This window comes from Chiloscyllium plagiosum, unplaced genomic scaffold (assembly GCF_037043375.1).
Source record: "Chiloscyllium plagiosum isolate Xiang-an unplaced genomic scaffold, Cpla_swu_hap1 HiC_scaffold_34, whole genome shotgun sequence".
Taxonomy (NCBI): Eukaryota; Metazoa; Chordata; class Chondrichthyes; order Orectolobiformes; family Hemiscylliidae; genus Chiloscyllium; species Chiloscyllium plagiosum.
Window position 1 is genome coordinate 33620317 of NW_028270172.1, and position 27709 is coordinate 33648025.

The following is a 27709-nucleotide window of genomic DNA, read 5'->3' on the forward strand; positions in this document are numbered from 1 at the left end:
TAGTAACGTAGATAAAAAGGTGCGGTCTTTACATCGCACCCGGCTTCTCAATCTATAAGAGGTTTTCGAGAATCTGTGGAATTAAAGAAGTTCAAAAGTCCTGCCGCTATCCCAGGAGACAAGCCATTGTGCCCAGGATAGTAGCCAACTTGACTTCAGTGACCATAAATCTTGGGTAAAGTTGGAGGTAATGCTTCCAATGATAGTATTCTGAAGAAAAATAGGTGATGTATCCCTGGTCAATATTTATTCCTTAATGAAGATCACAAAAATAGATTATCTAGAGTCATACAGCATGGAGACAGGCAAAAGTGAGGACTGCAGATGCTGGAAATCAGAGTCTACATTAGAGTTGTGCTGGAAAAGCACAGCTGGTCAGGCAGCATCTGAAGAGCAGGAAAATTGATGTTTCGGGTAAAAGCCTTTCATCAGGACCTTACAGCACAGCTTGCCCTTGCTGACCAGCTTTCCTAAACTAAACTAGTCCCACTTGCCTGCATTTGGCTGTATCCCTCCAACATTTCCTATTCATGTACTTCTGCAAATATCTTTTAAATGTTTAACTGTACCTGCGTCTGCCATTTCCTCTGGCTGTTCATTCCACACATGAATCACTCCCTGTAAAAACATTGCCCTCAGGTCCTTTTTAAACCTTTCTCCTCTCACCTTAAAAATGTGCTACCTAGTTTTAAACTCCCCCACCCTGGAGAAAAGACCCCAGCTATTCACCTTATCCATGCCCCTCATGATTTTATAAACTTCTATAAGGTGACCCCTCAACCTCCTCTGCTCCAATGAAAAATGTTCCAGCTTACTTTGATAACTCAATTCCTCCAATCCTGGCAAATCTTTTCTGAACTCTCTCCAATTTAATAATATCCTTCCTATAGCAGGGCGACTAGAACTGCACATGGTATTCCAGAAGAGACCTCATCAATGCCCTCTGCAACCTCAACATGACATCCCAATTCCTATACTCAATCTTTGAATAACGAAGACAAGCATGCAAAATGTCTTCTTAACCACCCTATCTAACTGTGACATAACTTTCAAAGAATCATATACCTGAACCCCTAGGTGTCTCTGTTCTACAACACTGCCCAGGGTCCTACCCACCCTTATTTGTTTTACCAAAATGCAGTAACTTGTATTTATCCAAATTAAACTCCATCTGCCAATCTTTAACCCATTTCAACTCCCCCTCCCACTCAGCCGAGGACATGGAGGTCCTGTGCCTCCCTCACCACCTTACGTCTGGAGGAAGAATGCCTCATCTTCCGCCTCGGAAGACTTCAACCCCAGGGCATTAATGTTGTCTTCACCAGTCTCCTCATTTCCCCTTACCCAACCTCACCCCAGTTCCAAACTTCCAGCTCAGCACTGTCCCCATGACTTGTCCTACCTGCCTATCTTCCTTTCCAGCTATCCACTCCACCCTCCCCTCTGACCTATCACCTCCATCCCCACCCCCATTCACCCATTGTACTCTTTGCTACCTTCCCCCACCCTCCTCCCTGACCTATCATCTCCATCCCCACCCCCATTCACCTATTGTACTCTGTGCTACTTTCTCCCTACCCCCACCCTCCTCTCACTTATCTCTTCACCCTGCAGGGACTCTGCCTCTATTCCTGATGAAGGGCTTTTGCCTGAAACGTCGATTTTCCTGTTCCTGAATGTTGTCTGAACGGCTGTGCTTTTCTAGCACCACTCTAATCTAGAATCTGGTTTCCAGCATCTGCAGTCATTGTTTTTACCTAGTTGATTTCAACCCATTGACCTAATTGATGAAAACCCTTTGCAATCTTCACTGTCCACTACACCACATATTTTGGTGTCATCCCCAAACTTACTAACTATGCCTTCTATATTCTATTGAAAGCATTTATATAATTGACAAACAAAAGTGGACCCTGCTGGTCACAGGTCCCCAGTCTGAAAAATAACCCTTTACTATCGCCCTCTGTCTCCTACCATCAAACCAATTGGCAAGCTCACCCTCAATCCTACGTGGTTTAACTCTAATAATTAGTCTATCATATAGAACCTTGTCAAAGTCTTTCCTAAATTCCATGTAAACAACTCTGCCCTCATCAATCTTTTTGGTTACTTCCTCAAAAAATTCAAATCAAGTTTGAGAGACACAGTTTCCCTCGCACAAAACTATGCTGACTATTCATAATCAGTCCTTACCTCTCCAAATGCATGTAAATCCTATCAGAATCAGAATTACCTCCAACATTTTGCTACTTACACAGCAATGAAAAAAAGACGCATTTTGTCGAAGCTTTGCATCTTACATTCATCAGGACACTTGTAAGAATGCCACTGTAAAAGGAGCATTTTGTACTGTATGAGAATAAAGTGCTGATTGATTGGCACATGGACTCTGATTAGTCAAGGCATTGCCATGGAGAATGTACCAATTAGATGATTACCATCAGCCAGATAATCTGTATTTGTGATTTTGATTGAGGAATATTTATTGATCATAACCCTCCTGTTCTTCTTCAAAATAGCACCACCACTGCACATGGGAGGCCAGACATGGTCTCAGTTTCTTATGTAGAAGAGCTGGTGAATATAGGATTGAAAATAAGGACCAGAAATTACAGCTAGTTGTATTTGTAACTGGTGACCTGGATTGGGCCTCTTTCTTGTTGTTAGAGCTGACCTGTTATTAACTCCCATGTTGGGCTGGAATTTAGATACTGGGCCTTTTCTTAGTAGTACCAAAAGCATTTTGGAAAAAGATGATTAATGTATTCAGAGGCTTGCTGTGCCCCTGTATGACCAGTATGATTCTCCAGTTCTCTTGCTGTTCTCACTATTCTCCCCTCTGTACTAACCTTCAACTCTCTCAGACTCTGCTGTCACAAATCAATGCTACTTTTCTCTCCCGCTGCTGTTAGAAACCAGTTTTTAAATGGTACCTGTCCTGAATATTTCCTCTCCTTTGATGTCAGTTCATGTTCCATGAAACACATTGGGATGTTTTGTTGCATTAAAAGTCGATTAGCGTAAATGAAAATTGCTGACTCACTTAGGAACTGTTATGAGATATTTATCTGTTTCTCTGTTCACCTGAGCACTTTTGGAATTGAAGGTTATATCTCTTGTTGCACATTGACAGTTGGAATGATTGGATGGTTAAAGCACAGTGCTGATCCTCTGACCAATCAATTTACCTGGTGTCACTCCCCTGCCTTTTCTGTGTAGATGTGCAAATATTTTCTTTCCAGATATTTCTTTGCAATCTCCCAGTGGAAACCTCTCGGTGCAGCTTTTACATTGTAGGCATGGTTGGCTGAAGGCTGCACTCTGGTGGGAAAAAAACAGAACTGCAGTAAATGTATGAAGTGATAAAATTCACGAAGAGTGCAAGCAAAGTAATTACTGCAAAAATGTACTGTAAATCGGGGGAATGAATATTGCCTAGCAGCTTAAGAAAATTAGCTATGTCTGTCCTGATTCAGCAGCTCCATCATTATTTATTTCTCAAAGCTTTCAATAGTTTAGAGGAGTTACAGACAATAGACAGACATAGAATTCACAGCATAGAACAGTTGCTCAGTCCAACATGTCTGTGCCAGTGTCAATGATGCACATGAATCCTAACTTCACCTAACTCTATCTCTGTGCCCTTTTCTTTACATCTCCCTGATATTTACCCAGCGTCCCTTTGTATATCAACGATGTTTACCTCAATTCATCTTTGTGGCATTGAATTCAACATTTTCCCCACTATATTATTTATGTCCTATTTTGCAAAAGATTTTTCTGATACATATTTGCTTTTCTGGCCCTGCTAATAAAGGACTATGATTGTCATTGAACGCATTCATAGCTTCGGTCACAAACAACAACTCATACAGGCCTTTAGCAGAGCTAACAGAACAGGTCAGGAGGGGGTGACCTAAAACATGAGCATAGAGATGCTCCCTGCAGAGATTTCTGAAGGAGAAATGAAGGACAGAGCTTTGGGAGACAGCTTTTGTGGAGTTAGAATAGAATAATAATTTATTGACAAAGCTAATTCAATTCAAAAATTGTCACCTATACTTTTATAAAAAATGAAAAGATTTACAAGGATGTTGCCAGAGTTTGGAGGGTTTGACCTTTAGGGAGAGGCTGAATAGGCGGGGGCTATTTTTCCTGGAGCATCAGAGGCTGAGGGCTGACCTTATAGAGGGTTTATGACAACATTAGGGGCATGGATAGGACAAATAGACAAAGTCTTTTCCCAGGGTTGGTGAGTTCAAAACTAAGAGGATAAGGTTAAGGTGAAAGGGGAAAGGTTTAAAAGGGACCCAAGGGGTAACTTTTTCACTGAGCGCATGGTATATGTATGGAATGAGCTGTCACCAGAGGAAGTATTGGAGGCTGGTACAATTACAACATTTAAAAGACATCTAAATGGGTATATGAATAGGAATGGCTTAGAAGGATATGGGCCAAATGCTGGCGAATGGGACTAGATTTATATAGGATATCTGGTCGGCATGGATGAGTTGGTCAGAAGGGTCTGTCCTATACTGTACACCTCTGTCACTCTATGAAACAGTGAAAAATTTTATAAGTTGACATGCCACGTGCATGTATTAATGACATAAATCATAGATTAATAAAAGTAAAAATTAAGGCAAAGTTCATTTCAAATCAATTTTAGTTTGGGGACAACCTATTAAAATTATAAAGTTGTTATTTTGTTTGGGACAAAGGGTGTTTGGCAGTGTCCTACAGATCAGTGGCAGGGGAATAGAGAGTTCACCATGAATAGGCCAAAGAACTAATAGAGACAAGGATTTTTAATTAATTGGGGGAGGTTGGGTGTTGCAGGTTGGTTGGGAAAAGATATGCACAGCAGAGTTTGAGAGTTCTTGGAGTTTGTTGTAGGATGAAATTGGAGACTGGTGAAGAAATCTCCGAGTCTGAGAGTTCAAAATTGTCAAAAGGGTGTAGCAGGCAGTCTTGCAAATTTGGAAATGTATTTGTGAGGGCAGGAAACAGGGTGAGAATCTCAGCTGAAGGCAGAGAAGAAAGGCAGAGCTGCAAGTAATCTAGTTTCTGCTAGGGCAGTGGTTTTGTGTGGGAGAAATCACTATTTCAGCAAAGCCACTCTTTTGCCATTACCATTATGCAATTAAAAGTATAATAAATGTCAGCATGATTATAAGGTCAGTTTGGTATTCATTTCATGATGGGAGGCTCCTTTGACATTTACTCATTATGAATGATGCAGCTTCAAATCTTGTTTTACTGAAGAGCTTGCTTCAACTGTTCATCATAAAAAGGCTAAAGTTTGCTATGTGGTGGTGTGAGTAGCACTTTATACATGTTTTATTTCTTGTCCATATCCACGTATATATTAGAGTCTGTGCCTTGAAAACCAAACCACAGTTTAGTTTTCCCTTTGTTTCAGCTTCAAGGTAATAAGTTGTGATTAAATCATGCATACTATTTAGATTATTTCCCTTTTTAATGACACTTTCTTTCACCTCCATTTCTTCACCCCCCCCCCCCCCCCAACAAATGCATTAGATATCTATTGTACGCATAGTTTTTGATTTAAATTGGTTCAGGGCATGTTTTTAACAGGAAGTCTGTGTGACGATTAATTGGGAAGTCTGAAGTCATTGGCTATAGTCCTGGTTACAAAGTCTGTCCCTTAATCACTGATTCCATTTCCACTCAGCAGTGCTTCCACCCAAACTCTGACTTGAGCTGAACCAGGCTGTTTATAATCTGATTGATCCCAAGCTGAGCTTCCTGCTCTCCAATCTGTTCTACTGCATGCAGTGACAAAAACATGGAAATAAAAGTGGGGTTTGATTCTTTCATTATTCTTTCTATGTGAGACACTTGGTGAATTAGCACAGGGATTGCTGCTCGATTCTGTTGGAGTACAAATGGTATTGGATTCTTCAATATTTGGGCCTGAAGCTGGATGGTTGCAGTTCTCAATTGTTAAGTTGGATTGATTCTAAGCTTGAGTGATTTTGCAGATCATGAATTGATAAATTGGACAGATTTTCTCACTGGCTTCTATGGCACAGTGTGTATTTTTTTTGCATCGATGCACTTGGCCACAGGGATGCCTAAAGGGAATTAATTGATTGGAATAAAGACCATAGAATCAGGGAGCAGTTACAATACTTACCCACCTTTGGCCTGTAGCTCTGTGATTTTTCTTTGCTTTCCAGCTTCTTTTTCTAGTTCAATTTTGAAAGCCATAATTGTATCGGCTGCCACCACCTATCAGACAGTGCAGGCTGTTCTTCACAAGTCATTACATAAAAAGGCTTTTCTTCATGTCATTGGTTTCCAAAAATTGACAGTCACATGATGCAATGATAATGGGATTGTTGATTTATCAGGTATTGTCTTTCAATGAATCTGCACCATGTTCAAGCATAGAGTGAGGAAAACCTCCATTATTGGAGATCTTTGGGAATTGTAGGTCCATTATTGGAGATCTTTGGGAATTGTAGGTCCATTATTTAGTTTGTGCCCTCCAATGAGTAGCTGCTACAATGGTTTAATGGTGGAAGCCTTTATATTTCACTTGCTGAGTAAATTGGTGGTTGATGAGTTTGTACTTTGCTGGTTTGTATGGTAACTCCCATTGAGAGCCTTAGGATTCATCAGTGTGAACGTTGAATTCTCTTGTGTTTCTATTTTATTTTGATTTTGATTGAGAAAAGATCATTTGCTAGTGATAGACTAGCAGGCAGAGAAGCAAACCAACTGAACATTTGAGCATATTTATGAAGTAAAATGAGCCCAGCAGTGTATAACCATGTGGATTATCCCCCCTCCAGAATCGGAATGAAATTAAAAATGGGGCAATCCTTCGATTGGCAGCATCTCCGGTAAGTGATTTACGTGGCATTCACGTTTTTTTTATAGCCCTACTTATTGATGTTATTGAAAGTTTATATTCAGTGATATAACATTTTTAGTCTATTTCGCTTTCTCTGCTCTGAGTTGTGAAAAGTAAGTTGTCTGCCAAAAACTGAAGCTCAGTGTCAGCTGCTGCTGCAAGTTGACATTACACTGTGGTAAACGCCTATCTGTCTTAACTTTAAAAATTGTCCATTCGACTTGAGGCATGAGCACATAATCTAGGTTGACAGTGCACTACTGAGGGAGCACTGTACTGTCACAGGTGCCATCTCTCAGGTAAGACATTAAACTGAGGCCTCTGTTGTGATCCCAGCTGATGGTAATACTGGTCATGTCCGATTCTAAAGAAAAATCTTGTTTGATAGACCATGCTACATTTTTTTACAGTTTGGTACCTGTGATGGGCAGTCACTGAATATATTCACAATTGGCTGCCAATGTGTTTCCAAGAAAAGAACATTAAACTTCTTGCACACAAAAGCAAACAAGCACGAACTGTTTTTCATTATACAAGAACTATTTTAAATTGTTGTTTTGCAAATAATGCAGAAATAATGATTCAACCCTTTTATTGCCAGCGATAACCTTACAGAAACTTAAACTCAGTGAAGGATTACCTTGTTTCCATTTTAAAGTTCCTTTTTCAGTTGGCACGAGCAAACTTGGTTTCTTTCTGGCAAACTTCTGCATTCACTCAATGCTAGCTTCTTTGCATAATATATTTTCCCGAGACCATTAAACAAATTGCTAACAGGGCTCACTTACATTTTTAACATAAATTCCTTTAATTCCTCTTCCACAGCTTTCTGTTTCTAGGGCTTTCCTTTTATTGACATTAGATCAGTCAGGATTTCTTTTCTCCTGCCCCACTGATGCGGAGACGGCTAAACTTCACTGCTGCTCTTTAAATCTTTTACCTTCTGAATAAATGAATTCTATCGGACAGAAGATGCCTTCCTTGATTTTTCTGTCTTTATAAATCAAAACTGTTAATGTCTCCCTTTGTCAAAGGGAACTTTGTTGCTAGGTTACAGCCTGATTTGTTTCCTCTGTTCTCTCCTTGTTTTTCTAAAACACTCAATTATTCACCTCAAGGGTTATTTTTTACAAAAGGCTCCCATTTAATTGCATGTCAAGAAATTTCCAGACATCACAGTACCATTCTCAAAATTCAAAAAGTCTATATAATTCCCTTCTCATTCCACTCAATATAGGAATACACATCAAACTTTAATTTCTACATGGTTCTGCCTAGCTAACTGCCAAATTCCAAATATTAATGCCACATCATGAATTGATATCACACCTACCTCTCAAGGTTCTGTGACTCTGTTTCAAACAAGAGCAGGGAAATATCCCCAGGTCAATATTTACTCTTCAAAACATCACTACAAACAGATTACCTCGTCAATATAACATTATGGTTTGTGAAATCTTACCAAGCACCAACTGGCTTTCTTTTTAACCTCATTATCACTATGACTGTATTACAAGAATACTTCATTGTCTGTAAAGAACTTTGAACTGACCTGAGGTTATGAAAGGCTCTACATAAATGCAAGTCTTTATTCTGACATTGAGGTGAATTTGGAAGAAAGGAGAACTTGAATATGGATGATATTTATAGGAATACAAATCAGGATAATGACAGCATTAACATTCTTCTCAAAACTCTTTCGGTTTGTCATATTTGAAAAAACTAAGTGGGTGCAAGAACAATTTTTAATAGAGGGGAAGCTGATCATTTTCTCCCCAAGAATGAATCAGGATTCAGGAACATCCCTCGCCAGCTTTCACTGAAATGTAAACTATTATAACAATCTTGGGTGCTTGCTTGTATATGGAAAACAAAACTTTCATTAATAATAATGCAATACACTCTTTAAGATGAACAACACTATATAGAAAGTCCCATACTTATAAATCGTTTTGGTGACAAGGTCAATTTTGTTTTCAAGACTCGTTTTAATGTTGGTCTGTAGCTCTTTACTCAACATCATGGTTTAATTTATTTAAATCTTTCACACTGTTTTTTATCCTCTCACCCCAAAGACTGAGTGGCTTAATACACCACATGGCTTTATGTAAACCGCAATGTCTAATCTAAGTTCCTGAAATAGCTAAGCTTTATCCAGAGCATCAGGCTGCGATAGTGCCTCACTGCCAATGAAGTTCTCTTGAAGAGCAGTCACAGCAGTGCAGGTATTTTGAACACAAGATTACACAATATGCGAATGTGATAAATATCATGTGACACCTGAGTTTAATGATATTTGTTGAGGTTAACTGTTGATGAAGAGAAGAATACATCTTCTCTTCAACTTGTGCCATGGGATCTTCTACATCCACCTGAGAGGTCAGATGGAACTTCAGTTTAATGTCTCCTCTGTATATTGATGAATTCAGTAATGCTGTATTTCCTCAGAATTGCCCTGGAGTGTCAGCTTAGACTTTGCGCTTAAGTTTCTTTCTGGCAAGTTTCTCACTCTAACGTTACTATTCTATCAGCTGAGCCATGCTCACATCGAGGATGATGGGATGGGGGTACTTTGCAGGTTATTTCTCATTCTTATCCACACTGATGTTTACAGAGGACCAATTTCATTAAAAAAAAGAAATTGCTGGCAAAATTCAGCAGGTCTGGCAACATCTGTGGAAGGAAAGCAGAGTTAATGTTTAAAATCTGCTGACTCTTCTTCAGAACTGTTCTAATGAAGATTCATCAAACTTAAAATGTTAACTCTGCTTTCTTCCCACAATGCATGCTGAGTTTCGCCGGTAATTTCTATTTTAGTTCCAGATCCTCCAGCATCCGCAATTCTTTATTTTATCCAGTTTCTTATTGCTATCCCTGGGGATCTGATTTCTGTTCCTATGGAGAGTTCTGTCCATGGGTTGTTTCCTGTCCTTCACAAGCAAAAGCCTTTAATTGCCATTCACTTGTTGTATTACCTCTTGGACAGGCAATGTCCAAGCTAAGTAGTGAAGAGAATAGCAACATGGGTTTCCATTCCCATTTCTGAGCATTATGACTGTTTGGTGAAGGTAGGATAAAGTTTAGTTCTGATACCCTTTGCTAACAAGTCATCTTCTCACCATTCTATGACTAAGCCGTAAATAATAGTCACTTGATTTTGGTGCTGGGTGGTTGTCAGTTTTTGTGGTTTCTATGTCCCATTTCAAATCTACTTCACTCAGGAGAGCAGCAAAGAATTATGTTTGTATTTTCAGTACATTTTCTGCATGTTGTTGTGTTTCTTTTGGCCTGTGTCTTTTATGTAGACTCAAACAGCACAGGGGCTGCATGAGAGGATTCAGTCTTCCAGCATGGATGCCAAGTTAGAAGCACTGAAAGATTTGGCTAATCATTCCCGCGACATTACCTTCGCTCAGGAGTTCATCAATCTCGATGGTATCTCCCTCCTAACGCAGATGGTGGAAAGTGGATCTGAGTAAGTATCTGTCCATCTTTCAGGTATAATTAAAATGAACATCTGGGTGTGAAGAATGAAACCAGTTACTAAATAAAAGTGTATCAGTGTGGGATGGGTGTGTCTGCAATGAGGGAGCTGGAAGGAATTACATAACATCTGTGTTGCACTGAGAAGTAATATGTTAAATCATAGGGAGGCAATATTGGAAACAACTGGACTTCAGTTTGCAGTCTTGTTTTGTAGTCCAGAATAACCCTTTTAATATGTCTCTTTTTAAATCCATTCTTGGGTGTTGCTGACAAAGTCACCATTTATTACCCGCCCCTCAGTACCTGGTAGGATTGAGTGGCTTGCTCAGGCAATACAGTGGGTCAGTCAAGCATCAACCACATTGATAGAGTCTGGTGTCCAATATCAGTCAGACTGGGTAAGAGCACAGGTTTGCCGTTAGTTAATGTCTTTAAGGCAATACGTCACTGTTTCTGGACTTCTAAACGCAGGCAAACTATTGCAGGAGCTGACAATAATACTCAGCAGGTCCAGCAGCATCTGTGTAGAGAGGAGCAGAGTCAGTGTTTTAGGCCAGTGACCTTTCATCAGAACACCGTCAAGCTCTTCAAACTCTCAAGCTGCCATTGGTGGAACTTGAACTTCTACTCTTGGGATTATTATTCCAGTAGCATAACCAGTACACTACTCAGTAGATGTGGCACGCTTTTACCGACAGCAGCAGCTGAACTGCTTTTGCGGCAAAGAGCTAGTTACAGATCCCCTGAGGCTTGTCTGGGCTGCCAGTCAGTGATTCCACATCAGCAGCTCAGTGTGAAATCCACAATGCAGCTAATGTTAATACGTGCCTTTAAAATAGACTTTGCTGAATAGAATCCTATCACATGAAAGACATGTTGATTCACTGAGGCCTCCAAAGGAAGGAAAATTCCAAACAAGAATCTTTCAACTTCTATGCTTTGAAAATTGTTTGTAGTTAAATAAATCCTGCTGTAAAGAAAGACCGTGTATGTTTTGATATTTGAGCTGGCCATGCAATGCAGCAAGCTGCATTTTTTGGGGGGAAGTGGAGGTGGTTGTGGTGATAAAGGAACCAATCAAGTGCTTTGAGCTATACATCCCAGGAGAAAGTGAGGGCTGCAGATGCTGGGGATCAGAGCTGAAAAATGTGTAGCTGGAAAAGCACAGCAGGTCAGGCAGCATCCAAGGAGCAGGAGAATCGACGTTTCAGGCATAAGCCCTTCTTCAGGATTCCTGAAGAAGGGCTTATGCCCGAAACGTCGATTCTCCATCTCCTTGGATGCTGCCTGACCTGCTGCGCTTTTCCAGCAACACATTTTTCAGCTATACATCCCAGACAAATTTGCTTAAGTTTTTGTTATTGTCAAGTCAAGTCACTCATTTCTCAGATACACTGGAAAACAGCACAGGAAGTGAAGTATGGCAACTCTTCCAGTGTTTATACCTTATCTGTGACTATGCTCCCTTTAGAAATAGCTCTATGAAGAAAGTGTGGAGTGAATCAGACCTTTCTGTTAGCTGAACGCAATACATATCAGCACATGGTACTCTAATGCAGCCAGTACCAGTGTCGATTAATCCCATTGTTTATCAAGTTTGTTTTAAATTTATGGGTGAAATAATGTGACCGTAGACTGGCTTTGTTTAGAGTCTCAGGCCTTAATGGTCTGCATTTTTCAAGAGCTGACTGCAACATTATAACCAGTGCTAACATCGTATGATCACAAATGATAATGAGTACCATGGCCACATGTTAATAAATGATGTGACATTCCAGATAGCCAGTTGCTGAAGGATAGAACTGGAGCTAACTTTCACTTACTCTAATATACTTTCATTTGCAAAGTTAAACATTTGAAAAGATACTTCTACTGACCTAGTAACCACAGTTTCAGTCTATGCCTATTTATAGAAGGACAAGTGAATCCCTAAAACCAGCCTGCATTTAAATGCAATTAATATATAATTAAGTCATAATGCATTTAGAAAGCAGACCACCTTCTACCAGTCTGATTCCCTTCAGTTAAAATTGCTGTCTGTAGTAGATTCCTTGAATCTCTGAAGGAGAGTCTGTACCACTACAGAATGTGATTGAATATAATCCCCTAAAGTTGCGAGGGAGAAAGTTTCCTTAGTGTGGATCCTTCATGACAAAGTTCAAATTATGCTCTGGAACTACCAACACATCTGGCCAGGCAAGCATAACTTGGACCTTTTGTGGAACAAGTATACTACACTGCAGTGAAAGTCTTTTATAGTTCCTGTACATTTTTGGAAAACATGCTGCGCTAGGATTTTCACATGGAGGTGACTTGATTCTTGTTACAAATTGGTTCTAACTCCAGTGTTGTGCTCAGTGCTGATTATTAGAGGCTGTAGGTGGTACCTGTGCAGTAGTAATGTGTTTTATGACAGAGGGAGTGTGAAATGTGCACATCTCTTTTGGGCTGTCAGTTCTCAAACTTGGGTGACCAAGTTGTCAAACTAGGTCATGGATTAACCAAATTGATTTTGCACTGTACAGAGAAGGGGAGGCAAAAGAAATGTTTTAAACTTCCTTCACTAAAATCTACGTTAATGTGTTGGCTTGGAGTTTAATAAGTTCAGTGGCTGTTGGGATCATTCAACATAGTGTACTTTGGAGAGGTAAAATACGGAGTACATGGTGATATATATTCAAGAGAAGGGATTCTCGACCTGTCAGTTTTTGAGTATCCCTGCCTGTCATGGTATAGAAATCCCATTGATTCCTGTCACACAACACAGGTATTTTTCCATTTTAAAAGTGAATTATACAGTGAAATATACGTATTATTATCATAATTCACATGAAACTTAGTGCTGGTGCTGACAGGATCTGGAGGAATCTTCAGCAAATGCATGCACATATCATGGTCAGTGTTCAATGTGACAGTTTTTGGTGGTGTTATTATTTTTAAAAAAAGGCTTTCTGTCAGAGTGTTAACTGTAGAAACAGCAATGCTGCATTAATCATTGCATTTGCACCTGGTGCCCGTGCAATCTCTAATAGCCAGTGCACCCACATTTTATCATAACCTATGTCCCTGAATGTGCTGATAGTTAAAACAGATTGGCTTCATTTGGCATCACAAAGCATTAGATGGAGGAGCATTGTGAGAGATTGCTAATTAATCCAATATTGCCCAATTATAAAATAACATTTTATTATTGGATCTGAACAGTGAAAATGAATTAAAAATACTGTTGTCATTTCAGTTTTAATGTTGAAGTTTATGAATGAATTGAATAAGGTTTGCTGAGCAGCAAGACATGCTGCCTGGTTGTATGACTGAGCTGATTTTTGTGGTATAGCATGGATACTGCGAGTATGCAGCTAAGTGGGATAACGGAGCAAGACACCAGCTGTGTATTACAGCTGGGTCCAGTGTATGAGTTGGGTGTACCTGTCCCTGCATGCAAAGTGTCTCTGCAGCAGCCTTTCAGTGCTAGCTGCTGGTGCACCCTGTAGCACAAGGCTGTGCTGCCTGAGCATCCTGCAAGGAGGATTGAAGAGGTACTATGAGGGTTTGGCTGTTGCCTGAGGTGTGAATGAGGCTGGTGTGGGTGTGTCATACTCTGAGATGCTGTTTGATGTTGAACAACATGTTTGCAGCCTGTGGTGAGCTGAAGTCACCAGGTACCTGCTCTGACCTACATGTTGAGATTGCTCGACATCTAACCTGCAAGATGCATTTAGTAAGTCAGGAAGCTTACTAAATTGTGTCAAATTGTGCTATTAATAGAACATTTAATGAGGTAGACACTCCCTTAATCAGCAACTCATTGCTGCCTAGTGTGAAACCTCTCTCGCCGCTTTGCAAAAGCATAAAAGAGAGAAGGACAGACTTTTGTGGAGTAGTGGTAGTGTCTTGATCTTTGGATCATGAGGCCTGGTTTCGAATCCTACTTGCTCCAGAGGTGCGTAATAACATCTCTGAACAGATTCATCTAAAAGAGGAGTGAGATGTTACTTTGTTGAGTTAGACCTGGCCAGACTTCTCATTCACTTCTGCCACCAATCTTGCCATAGCCCAATGCATGGAGACCCCTGTAAGATTCCACTCTTAATGACTGAAGGTTTTCTTGTACAAAACCCAAAGGCATGCTAATAAATACAGTGAGAACACAAAAGATGTGTCCAGTTGAGGTGTGAAAGATAGTAGCTGTGTAAAAGACTACAGAAAGAAATGAGAACAAAATGAAGCAGCGGGAGAAAAAAAGGCAGAGGTTAAAATCTAAAATTGTAGACCATCTCATGGCATGCTGAGTTCAAAAGATGGGAAAATGCCCTGCTGAACAATGGGGTGCTACCCCTGAAGCTGGCCTGAGCTTTCTTGGAACACTAGCAGACTAAGGTCAGAGTGAGAGCAAGGTACAAGATTGAAATGATGAGTGAAAGCAAACTCTGCGCCGTGCTTACAGACTGAATAGAAGCCCCTTGCGTTGTGGGCAGTGAATGCAGTGAACTAAATTGCAAGGAGTAAAAACAAATCACTGTGTGCGTCTGGAGTAATTGTTCCACCCCAGGTTCACAAAAAGGACCATCCAGTCATGAAGGAAAATGAGATCACATGAATTGTTACAACTTCTGTATGACTGCACTTTGCTTAGAAAGAGAAGTAGCAGTAACTTCCTTCCCTTTTGCCTGACTCTGGCAAATGTGTAGTATGTTTGGGGATGGTTGCTAAGGTTACTTTTAATTGTAGGTTTGGACACTGGGAGCTGAAGTCTGTTTCTTGTCTTTTAAATGCTCCCTGCTAACATAAATTCATTTTTGGGGTTTTCTTAACTGTAGCATGAGTAGAAGAATTTGTTGTCTAAGAGATGGATAATGGGTGCAGACTGAGTGCTAAGTAAACTGGGCTCAATGAAAGTTTATTTTTGCAACTGTAAAAACGTTGCATGAGTTTTGTAGGGGACAGTGATCCCCCTGAGGCAACTGAGGCTCTGGACCAAGAAGTCAGACTATCGAAATTCAAAGAAAATTATCCAGCCTGACCCCATTTTATTGCTTTTGACCTTTTAAAATGCAATTCTGCCCTTGTTTTATTTTCACTGCTTTTTAGAAAACAATCAGCAGATCAGCAGACATGGTAATTCCTGGATTTAATCAAATGTTACATTCTGTACTCACCTTTGGCCACTGGGTGCTTGTCCAGATACCCCCAAGTCTGTCAATTTATTATTGGTAAAGCAAATCCTTTGTACCTTAGCATACATTTATTCTCAATTGCAGTAAAAACCAGAAATGCTAACAAGGAGAAATGGACATATTGCTGGTTTCTGTTTCATGGCATGGTAAGGTCTGCATTATCTTATCAGCCATCTCAATTTGGAATGACAGAATGAGACTTATTGTTCGATGTTGTGGGGATTCATTGAAGCAGGGAACTAGGAATGTAGCAGAACGAGTGAGCTGGGCCAGAGCTCTGCATGCTGTAATTTCCACAATACAGTTAGAGAAGGGAATGGCAGGTCCAGTGATGCATTTGTTTTTTAAAAAAAATCACAGTTTGTGATTATTGGAAACAAATGAACTAATGACATTATAATAACTAGAGATTTTCACAGTTCTCCATTAGAAGATTGTTAAATTGTGTTGATGGCAATTGGTCTCTAAACTGGACCATTTCAATTTCATCTTGAGGTCTACATTTGTGCGGCAGTGGGGTGGGGACAATAGATACTCATGTAGTCAGCAACGTCCACATCCTGTGAAAAACCATATGTGTAGACATATTTAGTTTGAATAATGAATTTTTATATCTGCATTTTTTGCTTTTTTTTAAAACTTGATTGGATGTGTTGGATAAGACTCTATGTTTTTGAGATCTGAGAATGTGGAAATTGCTATTCCTCAGAGGTAAGGTGAATTGCGTGTATGCTTTTAAAAGGTAGCTGGACACACACATGAGGGAGACAAGATTAGATAATGTTTAGTTAGAGGAGACTTGCTCCATTCACAAGCATTGGCATTGACTGAACAATGTAAATGTCTATATTTGTGTTGTACATTCAATGTAATTCTCTGTAAGGCCAGCATATGTATTTAACTATGAACATGACAGGTGAAATCTTCCAACATCCTTGCTCACCGACAGTTAATCACACACAGACTCTGTCAGCTGCAATTTCAAATTCAGTCCACCAGATCTGCTGCAGTTCTGCCTTTCTTGCTACCAGCTGCCAAGTCTGTGCCATCTGCATGGGTTTCCCAAAGATTTGCCTTGTGTTCCTTCAAAGAAAATGTGAGCGCATTTAGTCAAATGTTGTCTGAGTTAACCTGCCTTATAGCAACAATCCTGATTGAGGGATGCAGTAAGAATGACGGCAGGACAAAACGTTGGTCAAGTTTTGATAGAGTAACCAAAGAGAAATTGTTTCTATTGGCTGGACTATTGGTTATCAGAGAATTTAAGATAGTTGATAGAAGAAACAACAAGGAGTTTTTTTCTGAACATGCTGTGAGCTACGATCTGGAGTGCATTCACTTAAAGCCTGTATTTCAAAAGAAAATTAGATAAGTACTTGCTGGGAAGAAATGCAAGACTGCAGGGAAAGAAAAGGGAGTTTTGTTTTGAAGATAGCTTCTTCAAAGAACTATCAAAGGCATCATGGACCATGCATCATCTCCTTTTTAACAATACAATTCAAGTTTACAAAGTTCTTGTTTATTCCTGTGTAGATGAGAACAATGGAATTTTGAGCTCTGTGGTTTCTGATCTGGAATTTTATTTTTCTCCTCCTCCCCATTTTTGCCCAACCCCAATGTTTCTATTAATGAGGGAGTAGATTTGGGGTATGACAATGTTTACTCATGTTCCAGTATGCAACAATATTACCAGCTCAAATACTTTGGAGAACTTTTATACACCCAAACTACAGCCTCTGTTCTAAGATCATATATTGGTTTGAGTGGGAATATTACTCCTGTTAGAAACAAATAATTTTGCCTTGAACTTCTTTTTTTTGTCTTGCATTTAAACTATAACTCCAACTCTTGATCCTTTCTGAACTAGTAATCTGGGGAAAATTGAAGGCACAAGCCTACCTAGTGCCAATCTATGTAAGTTGCTTCATTTTGGAGAACTGTGTAATATGTGCAAGTTTTTAAATTTTTACAGACGTTATCAGAAACTACAGAAGATTATGAAGCCATGGTAAGAATCCAAATGGAGTGTCATTTTTTGCAATCTCTCACTGCATGGTTGGAAATCAAGCCCTCACACCTTCAAATAATGCTTCCTGCCTTGATCTGTGTTGCCTCTTGCTCTATGCAATGCTTTGTTTTGCATGTGATAATGAGCAGTTCGATGATTCTTCCTCTCTTCACTAAAAAGCGCCTTTTTTGTTGCACTGTCTTATTTTCCTTGCCAGTCTGCATCCCTAATACAAGTTTCCAGAATCGCAAAGATTGCAAATGACCCAAAAGCAACTAACTAAAATAATGAAGGCACTTACTGACCAATAAATGCAACTTGCTTTGTAAAATTGTTGAGCTACACATTAAATATTTTATCTAAAGTATAGCATCCTGATTACCAAGCTATAAAATCATATTTTATGGATTAAAATATTAGTGTGATTATGGGTAAAAGATTCAAACCTGGAGGTTTTTACTTCTCTATCTGCAGGTCGGTTTTATTGCTACTTTGATTAAATTTCATGAACCTTTCTGAAATAGATGAATGAAGATACAAGCTTGTCTAGTGCTAGTCTATGTAATGAGATCCTAATGGTTATTAATGTGATGAACCTCAGCTCTTACTGAGCCAATGAGTGTATTTATTTTTTCACTGTGGCATTGTAAAGGAACTTATCTTAAATTTGTGAAGGTTATTGCTTTGTAAGTCCACTGTGAAAACCTGAAGAGAAAGCATCATTGTTGGTTTTGGGGTTGCTGCAAGTTATAACAACCTTTCATTTAAGTGACAGTATTTCTTGGATGCAGTTTTTGGGAGGAGACTATTGTGTGGCTGTGTCCTACTTTAGAAACCTTAATCCTGTTTTGAATGAATTCCAGACCAATGCAGAATGTTGTCACTTCACACACACAAATGATCAAATGTACTTGCAAGATGCCTTTGAGCATGTCTGTCAAATGACTGCTTGTGAGTGGCTGCCAGGATTACCAACAACCCAAAAGACTGTCATCCTGAATTTACAGGTGCATTGACCGAAATACTCTGTAACAATGGGCTATTAAATTGATATAGCTGTTTTTTTTACCCACTTTTGAATGATTCCATGAATTGATGGGGCCAAGTTCAGACCTGTATGTAGAAGCAAACTGTCTTTTAAAATATGGGTTACCAGTAATTTGAAACCAGTACTTAAATTCAACAAACTTTCTGAAGCCCAGCATTAAAATACTGTCTCTTTAGAAGGTAATAGAGCTAAAGTCATTTCGCTGAGCATGGACTGGTAGCCTTCATTAGCCTGGTAAGCATTTCCAGAAAGGCACCTAATTGTGAAGAGGGGTGAATGGAGGCTGTCTTTGTCTGATGAAGTTGAAATGCTCCCTCTGGCTTTGCAGTTAATAATTTTATTTTTTAAAAATGTATTCATATAGTTAGAATGCAAATGTCCTAGCTGAGAATCTTAAAACTAAAATCTAAACTTAAATCTAAAGTACTTTAGTCATATTGGTTGTATTAAGTTCCTAGAAATAAAATATTTTCTCTAATTCTTCTCCTTTCTGAATCATAATTTTGCTGAATGTTTTATATCCACGTTACTCTTATTCATAAGATCAAAGGGTTGCTCTCATCAGAAATACTTATATTGCATACTGAAAGTTACATTACCCAGAGGACGACTAGTGGTGAAAAATAGTGATATTTCCAAATCTGAATACTTTATGTCTTGGAGGGGAAGTTGCAGTTGATGGTATCACCAATGTCAGTTGTGGGTGACACAGTGGCTAGCATTGCTGCCTCACAGCGCCAGGGACGCAGGTTCGATTCCAGCATAGGTTTACCGTCTGTGAGGGTTTCCTCCAGGTGCTCCACTTTCCTCCCACAGTTCAAAGATGTGCAGCTTGGATAGATTGGGCAATTTAGCATGGCCAGTGTAACTAGGGATATGAAGGCTAAGTGGATTAGCCATGGTGAAAATGCAGGGTTACATGGATAGGGTAGACGATGATTCTAGAGAAATTGCTAGAGTGTATCTTGTGGATGGTGCAATGCAATCATAATATGCAGTGGTTATTGGGGTGCTGATGAAAAGTACTGCTTTATCCTGGAAGGTGTTGAATTCCTTGAGTGTTGTTAGAGTTATGCTATTCAGATAATTATAGTATACATTTCATTACCATCCTGACTTGTGACTTGTTAGATGGTGGACAGGTTTTGCAAAGTCAAGAGGTGACTCACTGCTTCCAAAATATCCAACTTCTTCCCTGCTTTGGTTGCCACATTATTAGTATGACTGGTTCAATTAGACTTCTGGTTAGAGTTGATCCCAAGATGTTGATTGGGGTGTGAGGTTTGGCAGGGCAGGGGTACAGAGTCAAACAATGCGAATGAATGTCACAGGGAATGGTTCGCCACTCTCTTATTGACTGCCATCTCCGTGGTATGAATGTTAGTTGACATTTATTGGCCCAAAGCCAATGTTCTCCAGTCTTTGAGCTATAAGATTTTCACATTAGTTGCAATTGGGACTGACTCTCCAGTCATTAGCAAGCAGCCCCAGTTTTCTACTTATGCTGGAGGAAAGGATACTCGAGCAGTTGAAGATGGTTGGGTCTCAGATACTGACTTGAGCATCTATAGTAATGTTCCTATCTTTACCTTCTATCTTTGTAGGATTCAAGTCAGTGGAGAATGTTCCCCTGATTTCCATTGACCTCAGTTTTCCTGGGCTCTCTGATGTCACACTGCTGTTGAATGCTGTCTTGATGTTCAGAGTTCAGATTATTTTGTCTATGTATAGCTGAAATGAGGTTGGAGGTGAATATTCCTGCAGGAATCTAAAATGAGCATCAGTGACATGTGATTGATGAGCAACTTTTGTCTAAAACATTGTCAATGACTAATTCTGTCACTGGGCTTGTGATTGAGGGGAGGCTCATGGAGATTGTCCCGCACTTTGTGAACAGTTTTTTTTCTTGGATAATTTTGCAATTTGTTTGGTGGATTCCAGTCTTATGGGTGTTGTGAAGGATCTTGTCTAAAGGAGTAACTAGTTCTGAAGCATCAGTTTTCAGCACCTTCCCCTCAGAGTTGTCGGGGGCATAACGTTTGCTATTTCCCATGTGCCCAACCATTCTCGATACCAAATGGAGTGAATCAGATAGATTTATGGACTGGCTTTTATGTTGATGAAGAGCCCACTTGGAGCATTTGAAATAAAGGTATGTGGAATTTGGCAGATAATAAATTATTTTGTTAAATGCCCTGCAGTCATTTTGTTGTAAGACACATTGTTGCTGAATGTAATGATACAGTGACTGAAAAAGTAGAAAACTGTCAAAATGCCCAGAATGATTGTCCAGGTTTCTTTTTCCCATCTTACAGCATCTCTGAAATGACGCTTGCATCTATTCCAGATACTGATCATAAAAAGTCCTTTGATTCACTAAACACCCTTTCAAATATATGATATGGGAGTAGGAGCAGATCATATGAATCCTTAGGCCTGCCCTATTCAACACAAGTTTGGTTGATCTGCTTCAACTCCATTTTCTAGCCCATGCCCCTGATCATTTTATTTGGTTTAAGACCAGTCAATTTCAAACTTAAATATACTCTTAAGGGGAAGCATGAATAACCCATTGGGCTAGTCAAGTCCAAATAATCACAGCTCTGAATGAAAAGTTTTTTTTTATCATTCCAATCCTAAATTATTAACCTCTTATCCTGAGACTGCCCACATACTCAAAATTTCCCAGTGAGAAGAAGCAATCTCTCATGCCTGCCTTGTAAAGTCTATTTAGTGTAATTGGCATTTGAATTCTATCATCTCTGTTTGTTCTGAAACCCAGAGAATATAGACCCAATTTACTCAGCATCTCACCATAGGCCAACCCTCTCAACCTGGGACCAATCTATTGAATTTTACCAATATAAGTGCATCTCTTCTCAAATATGCACACAATATGCCAGGTGTTGTCGCACCAAATCTGTGTTCAATTGTAACAAGACTTTTTTTTTCTGTACTCCATCCCCTGGCAATAAAAACCAAATTCATAGAGTCATAGAGGTGTACATCACGGAAACAGACCCTTTGGTCCAACTCGTCCATGCCAACCAGATATCCCAACCCAATCTAGTCCCACCTGCCACCACCTGGCCCATATCCCTCCAAACCCTTCCTATTCATATACCCATCCAAATGCCTCTTAAATGTTGCAATTGTACCAGCCTCCACTACTTCCTCTGGCAGCTCACTCCATACACGTACCACTCTCTGTGTGAAAAAGTTGCCCCTTAGGTCTCTTTTATATCTTTCCCCTCTCACCCTAAACCTATGCCCTCTAGTTCTGGACTCCCTGACCCCAGGGAAAAGACTTTGCCTATTTATCCTATCCATGTCCCTCATGATTTTATAAAACCTTTATAAGGTCACCCCTCAGCCTATGATGCTCCAGGGAAAACAGCCCTAGCCTATTCAACCTCTTCCTATAGCTCAAATCCTCCAACCCTGGCAACATCCTTGTAAATCTTTTCTGAACCCTTTCAAGTTTCACAACATCTTTCCGATAGGATGGAGACCAGAATTGCACACAATATTCCAAAAGTGGCCTAATCAATGTCTTGTACAGCCACAGCATGACCTCCCAACTCCTGTACTCAGTACTCTGACCTATAAAAGAAAGCATACCAAAAGTCGCCTTCACTTTCCTATCTACCTGCCACTCCACTTTCAAGGAGCTATGAACCTGCATTCCAAGATCTCTTTGTTCTGCAACACTCCTGAGGATCTTACCATTAAGTGTATAAGTCCTGCTAAGATTTGCTTTCCCAAAATGCAGCACCTCGCATTTATCTGAATTAAACTCCATCTGCCACTTTTCAGCCCATTGCCCCATCTGATCAAGATCCCGTTATAATCTAAGGTAACCTTCTTCGCTTCCAACTTCGCTTCGCTATCACCCTTCCAACTTTGGCGTCATCTGCAAACTTACTAACTATATCTCATGCTCACATCGAAATCATTTATATAAATGACGAAAAGTAGTGGACCCAGCACTGATCCTTGTGGTACTCCACTGGTCACAGGCCTCCAGTCTGAAAAACAGCCCTCCACCACCACTCTCTGTCTTCTACCTTTGAGCCAGTTCTGTATCCAAATGGCTAGTTCTCCCTGTATTCCATGAGATCTAACCTTGCTAACAAGTGTTCCAAGGGGCACCTTGTCGAATGCCTTGCTGAAGTCCATATAGACCATATCTACCGCTCTGCCCTCATCAATCCTCTTTGTTACTTCTTCAAAAAATTCAGTCAAGTTTGTGAGACATGGTTTCCCATGCACAAAGCCATGTTGACCATCTCTAATCAGTCCTTTCCTTTCCAAATACATGGACACATCCTGTCCCTCAGGATTCCCTCCGAGGGATCCCCTCAAATGCCTTCCGAATTGCTTGCTGTACCTTTATGTTCATTCCGTTTTCCTTTCATGAGTACGACCAGGTCTCTGTGAACGTCAGTATTAAGAGATTACGTGCTTTAAAACAAATTCTCCTTTTCTCTGTCTGGTTAGTTGAACGCTGCCTGCCCTCTTAGCTTTATCTATATCTCTTTACAGTCTCTTTTTGTCTTTCTCACAGCTGTAACCTAGTTTTGTGTCAGCAACAAACTTGGGTACATTACTCTTAGTCTGAGATCTGATTTGGCTGTTCATTTAATGGCCTCCTCAGATACTGGGTAGTGAAATAGCGACTCCTATGACAGATCCTGTTGATCAGGAACCTTCCTAGTTCACTCATCACCTTCCTACTTCTCTCACCCACTTGCTGGGGAGGTTGGCTTCTAAACTCATTTATTCTGTTAAGTTTGAACTCTTTAACAGTCTTGTAGAGTGGATGAAACTTAGTTTTTAGGAGAATATACTGGTTTTCTTGGCAGCTCCTCATGATTGCAGTGAGGTAGTGTCAAGTTGTAGAATCATAGAGACCTACAGCACTGAAACAGACGCTTCAGTTCAACTTGTCCATTCCAACCAGATATCCTGAACTAAGCTAGTCTCATTTGCCAGCATTTGGCCCATATTCCTCTAAACCCTTCCTATTCATGTGCCCATCCAAATGCCTTTTAAGTGTTGCTGTTTGACCAGCCTCCACCACTTCCTCTGCAGCTTGTTCCATACACGCACCCACCCTCTCTGTGAAAACTTGGCCCCTTAGGTCCCTTTGAAATCTTTCTCCCCTTGCCTTAAACCTGTGCCCTCTAGTTTTGCACACCCCCACCCCAGGAAACAGACCTTGGCTATTCACCTTATCATGCCCCTCATGATTTTATAAACTTCTATAAGGTCACTCCTCAGCCTCTGATGCTCCAGGGAAAATAGCGCCAGCTTATTCAGCCTCTCTGTATAGCTGAAACCCTTCAACCCTGGCAACATCCTTGTAAAGTTGGTGAAACAAGTTTTAGAATTTCCTGATGGAGCATGTGAAATCCAGGTTTAAGTGATTCTATCCCCATCATTGAAGGCGATTTTGCCTTTGTAGAGCCATACAGTTATATAGCACAGAACCAGACCTTTTGGCCCAAGTTGTTCATGCCAACCAGATTTCCTAAACTAAACTAGTCCCATTTGTCTGTGTTTGGCCCATATCCCTCTAAACCTTTCCTGTCCATGTACCTGCTCAAATGTCTTTTAAGTGTCATTGTACCCAGTTGTATCACTTCCTCTGGCAGCTCGTTCGAGATGCACAACACCCTCTGTGTGAAAATGTTGCCCCTCAGGTCCCTTTTAAATCTTGTCTCTCTCTCGGGAGCCCTAGAGGGTTGATGCAGTGTCTGGGTCAGGAGTGATATCAAACTCTTCCAGATATTTCTCTCACTCCTGGGATTGAGCTGCCACTCGGTCTTCCCTGGAGCAATGCAGAATGTTTCTGGTGGTCTGTGAGTTTGAGCAAAATGGCTGCGTGGTCATTCAGGCTAGTGGCACTCTTTGGATTGCATTCTCAACAGTTTTTGTAAGATGGGCCACAAAGCCTGACAACTACAATCCTAAGATACTTCACAGGATCATTATAAGACAAATTATTGCACTGATCCATTTAGATTTATAAGTTCACCAAACAAAAACTTGGTCAAAGAGATAGGATTTAAAGAGTGTCTTAAAGGAAGAAAGTAAGGTAGAGAAGTGGTGAGGGTGAGAGGGTAATTTCCAGAGCTTTAAGACCCTGGCATCCGACAGTCCAACCCCCAAGTGGTTGAGTGATGAGAATAACTCTCGTATTCCATCATACTCCTGACCTGTGCCCTGGAGATAGTGGGCAGGTTTTGTGGAATCAGGAGGTGACTTATTCACTGCAGGATTCCTAGCCTCTGACCTGCTCTTGACATCTTGATTCCTACATGTATGGGTTGGTGTTGTGAGTAAGGAAAAGTTCTTTAGGGTCTCCTGGGAGCAGCCTTTTTTCTCTTACTGGTGACGTAGCAACGGTCCAGTAGAAAGAAAGCTACCTGGCCATTTGACATTATGGAAGAACTCATAGCTGAGGGTAGCACCTCGTCTCCTACTTGTTCACTGCTAATTTTTGGAAGCCCCACTTGATGGAAAGACTGATGTAGAACACTGGGCAGTTAAAGTTCGTTAGGTCTCTGGTTGGCAATGTTGCTAGTGGGTGGTAAATATGTGCAGCCTTTGGCTTGATCTCTGATTCTCATTGAGAATAGTGGACTGTCTGTCCATGTGATTTCCATGGATGTAATTATATTATAATTTGCATGATAATGGCATGTTATCAAATTAAAATCAATGTGTCTGCATTAGGATGGGATGAGTTCAGGTAATTTATTTGAGGGCAAGAGCATCAATTGTTCGTGTTTCAAGATCTCACTCTTTGGTCTAGATAAATGTAAAATGTTGAGTAGAAAAGTGTGGACTGCTGGACTGATGATCTTGACTATTTGATTTTGAAAGGAACCTTTCATTAACAAATTCAGTCCTTTTCAAATTGAGACCCTCCATGGACGTTCAGTCAGCTTCTTGATGACATTATATAGCAGGTTCTTGAATTAGCACGTCTTTGTACACCATCTGTCGGTTGTCATCAATCCGGAGTTGTTTTCTAATATGGCTGGAAGGTTGAATACGCTGCTGCCATGTTAGTGAAGTTGTCTTGTGCACTCATCCTAAAATAGTGCCTTTTCATGCTGACATCGACACTTCCACTGATGCTGCTGATCACATAACCGTGGATGTCACCGCTAATCTCATGATCATTCCCACACACATACCCACCCCAGAGACAATCTCCACCCCCACTCCCAACTCCAGCTCAACAGTCGGCCCTACTCCAAGCCCAGCCAGATATTTACCAACCCCCAACCTCTTCCTCAATGAGGAAGAACAGTCAGTCCTCAGCAAAGGATTCACCTTCATTCCACTTTGCCCAAATTTTGCACATGTCTATATGTCAAACACTTTTTCCTCCGCTTCCATGCCTACTTGTTCAAACATGAATTCCACCCACTCTCCGATGCACCTCCTCCTGCCTCGAACAAACTCCATCCTCCTGGAGGCCCCGTCCTGGCCTCCTACCCTCCCTTGACCTCTTCATCTCCAATTCCCGTTGCGACATCAACGCTCTCACCTGCTCCAACCTCTGCCCATCTGAATGTGTGGCCCTCCGCTCCCTCTATTCCAACCCCAACCTCACCATCAAACCAGTTAACAAGGGAGACACAGTGGTAGATTGGCGCACCAATCTCTATCTCACCAAAGCCACACGCCAACTTGCTCAACCTCCTCCTCACATCCATAGCCTCCAACCTCATAGTTCCCCAACCCCCCATTGCCCGTTTCTGTCTTCTCCCTAAAATTCATAAGCCTCACAGCCCCAGTCAACTGATCTTCTCTGCCTGCTCCTGTCCTACTGAACTCGTCTCCTCTTATCTTGACTCCGACCTGTCCCCTTTTGTTCAGGAACTCCCCACCTACGTTCGGGACATCACATATGCTATCCACCTTCTCCACAACTTTCAGTCCCCAACACCTTATCTTCACCGTGGACATCCGGTCTCTCTACACCTCCATTTCTTTCACTCCCACAGACCAAACCAGACCCCTCCACAGACACACTCATCCTCACCCTTAGCAACTTTTCCTTTTCAATCCACTTCCTACAAACCAGTGGCATGGCCATGGGTAGCCATATAGGTCCGAACCGTACCTGCCTCTTTGTAGCGTATGTGGAACAATCCCTTTTCTGCACCTACGTAGACACCATTCCACACCTTTTCCTCCGCTACATTGATGATTGTATTGGCACTGTCTTGTGCTCCCACAAGGAGCTCAAACAGTTCATCCGCTTCACCCACACCTTCCACCCTGACCTCAAATTCACCTGGATCATCTTTGATACCTCCCTCTCCTTCCTGGACCTCTCTGATTCCATCTCTAGCAGCCAACTCTGCATTGACATCTAATACAGAACCACTGACTTCCACAACTACCTTAATTACATCATCTTCCACCCCCGGCAAAAATGTAATCCCAATTCCTCTGCCTCCACCGTTTATGCTCCCAGGATGAGTAATTCCACTTCAGGATATCCTGGATGTCCTCTGACTTCAAAGACTGCAATTTCTCCTCCCCCATGATCAAAGTGCGCTCACTGCATCTCCTCCATTTCCTCTGCCCTCAAACGAAGCCCCTCCAATCACAACATGGTAGAACCCTCTGGTCCTCACATTCCATCCACTCATCTCCACTTGCAATCTGAACCCACCACCAAAACGATATTTCCTGCTCTCCACCAACCCCTCACCACCCCCACCTTTTTGAACAGATTATTCAATTAGGCTCATTGCTTCTTCCTTATTTTGCTGAAAACAATCCCTTCTCAGGTGCCTCTTCTTGATTGTTGTTCAAGTTTCCCTGCAATGCTAAAGGGAATGATCTGCTTAGGGCACTGCCTGGGTTTGCTTGCATGCAGGATACTTGCCTTTCATTTGGCACCAACGATTAGGGTGCTTGTGCAGACAATGACCACTTAAGTGAGACACTACAGGGCCACTGGAATAGGGTCTTAAAGAAAGACTTTCGAAAGACGTTGAAGGAGGCAGAGACTGAGAGTTTGTTTTGTTTTTGTAATGTGAAGTGAAGAGAATCTGGAAAGCAGTAAATGTGGGGTTTAG

General features: G+C 40.8%; 1 protein-coding gene across 10 annotated transcripts in view; it reads left to right on the plus strand.

Annotated features, from left to right (window-relative positions):
- LOC122564399 (engulfment and cell motility protein 1) overlaps nucleotides 1-27709 on the plus strand; it is a 319775-nt gene that overhangs the window by 112600 nt on the left and 179466 nt on the right. For 8 of the 10 annotated variants that reach the window (XM_043719200.2, XM_043719205.2, XM_087978590.1 and 5 more), the window contains 3 exons: nucleotides 6822-6872; nucleotides 10189-10358; nucleotides 17516-17551. In XM_043719200.2, coding sequence (XP_043575135.1) covers nucleotides 6822-6872; nucleotides 10189-10358; nucleotides 17516-17551 — 257 coding nt within the window. The remainder of the gene's footprint in view (nucleotides 1-6821; nucleotides 6873-10188; nucleotides 10359-17515; nucleotides 17552-27709) is intronic. The other 2 variants (XM_043719204.2, XM_043719206.2) reach the window with 1 other exon arrangement.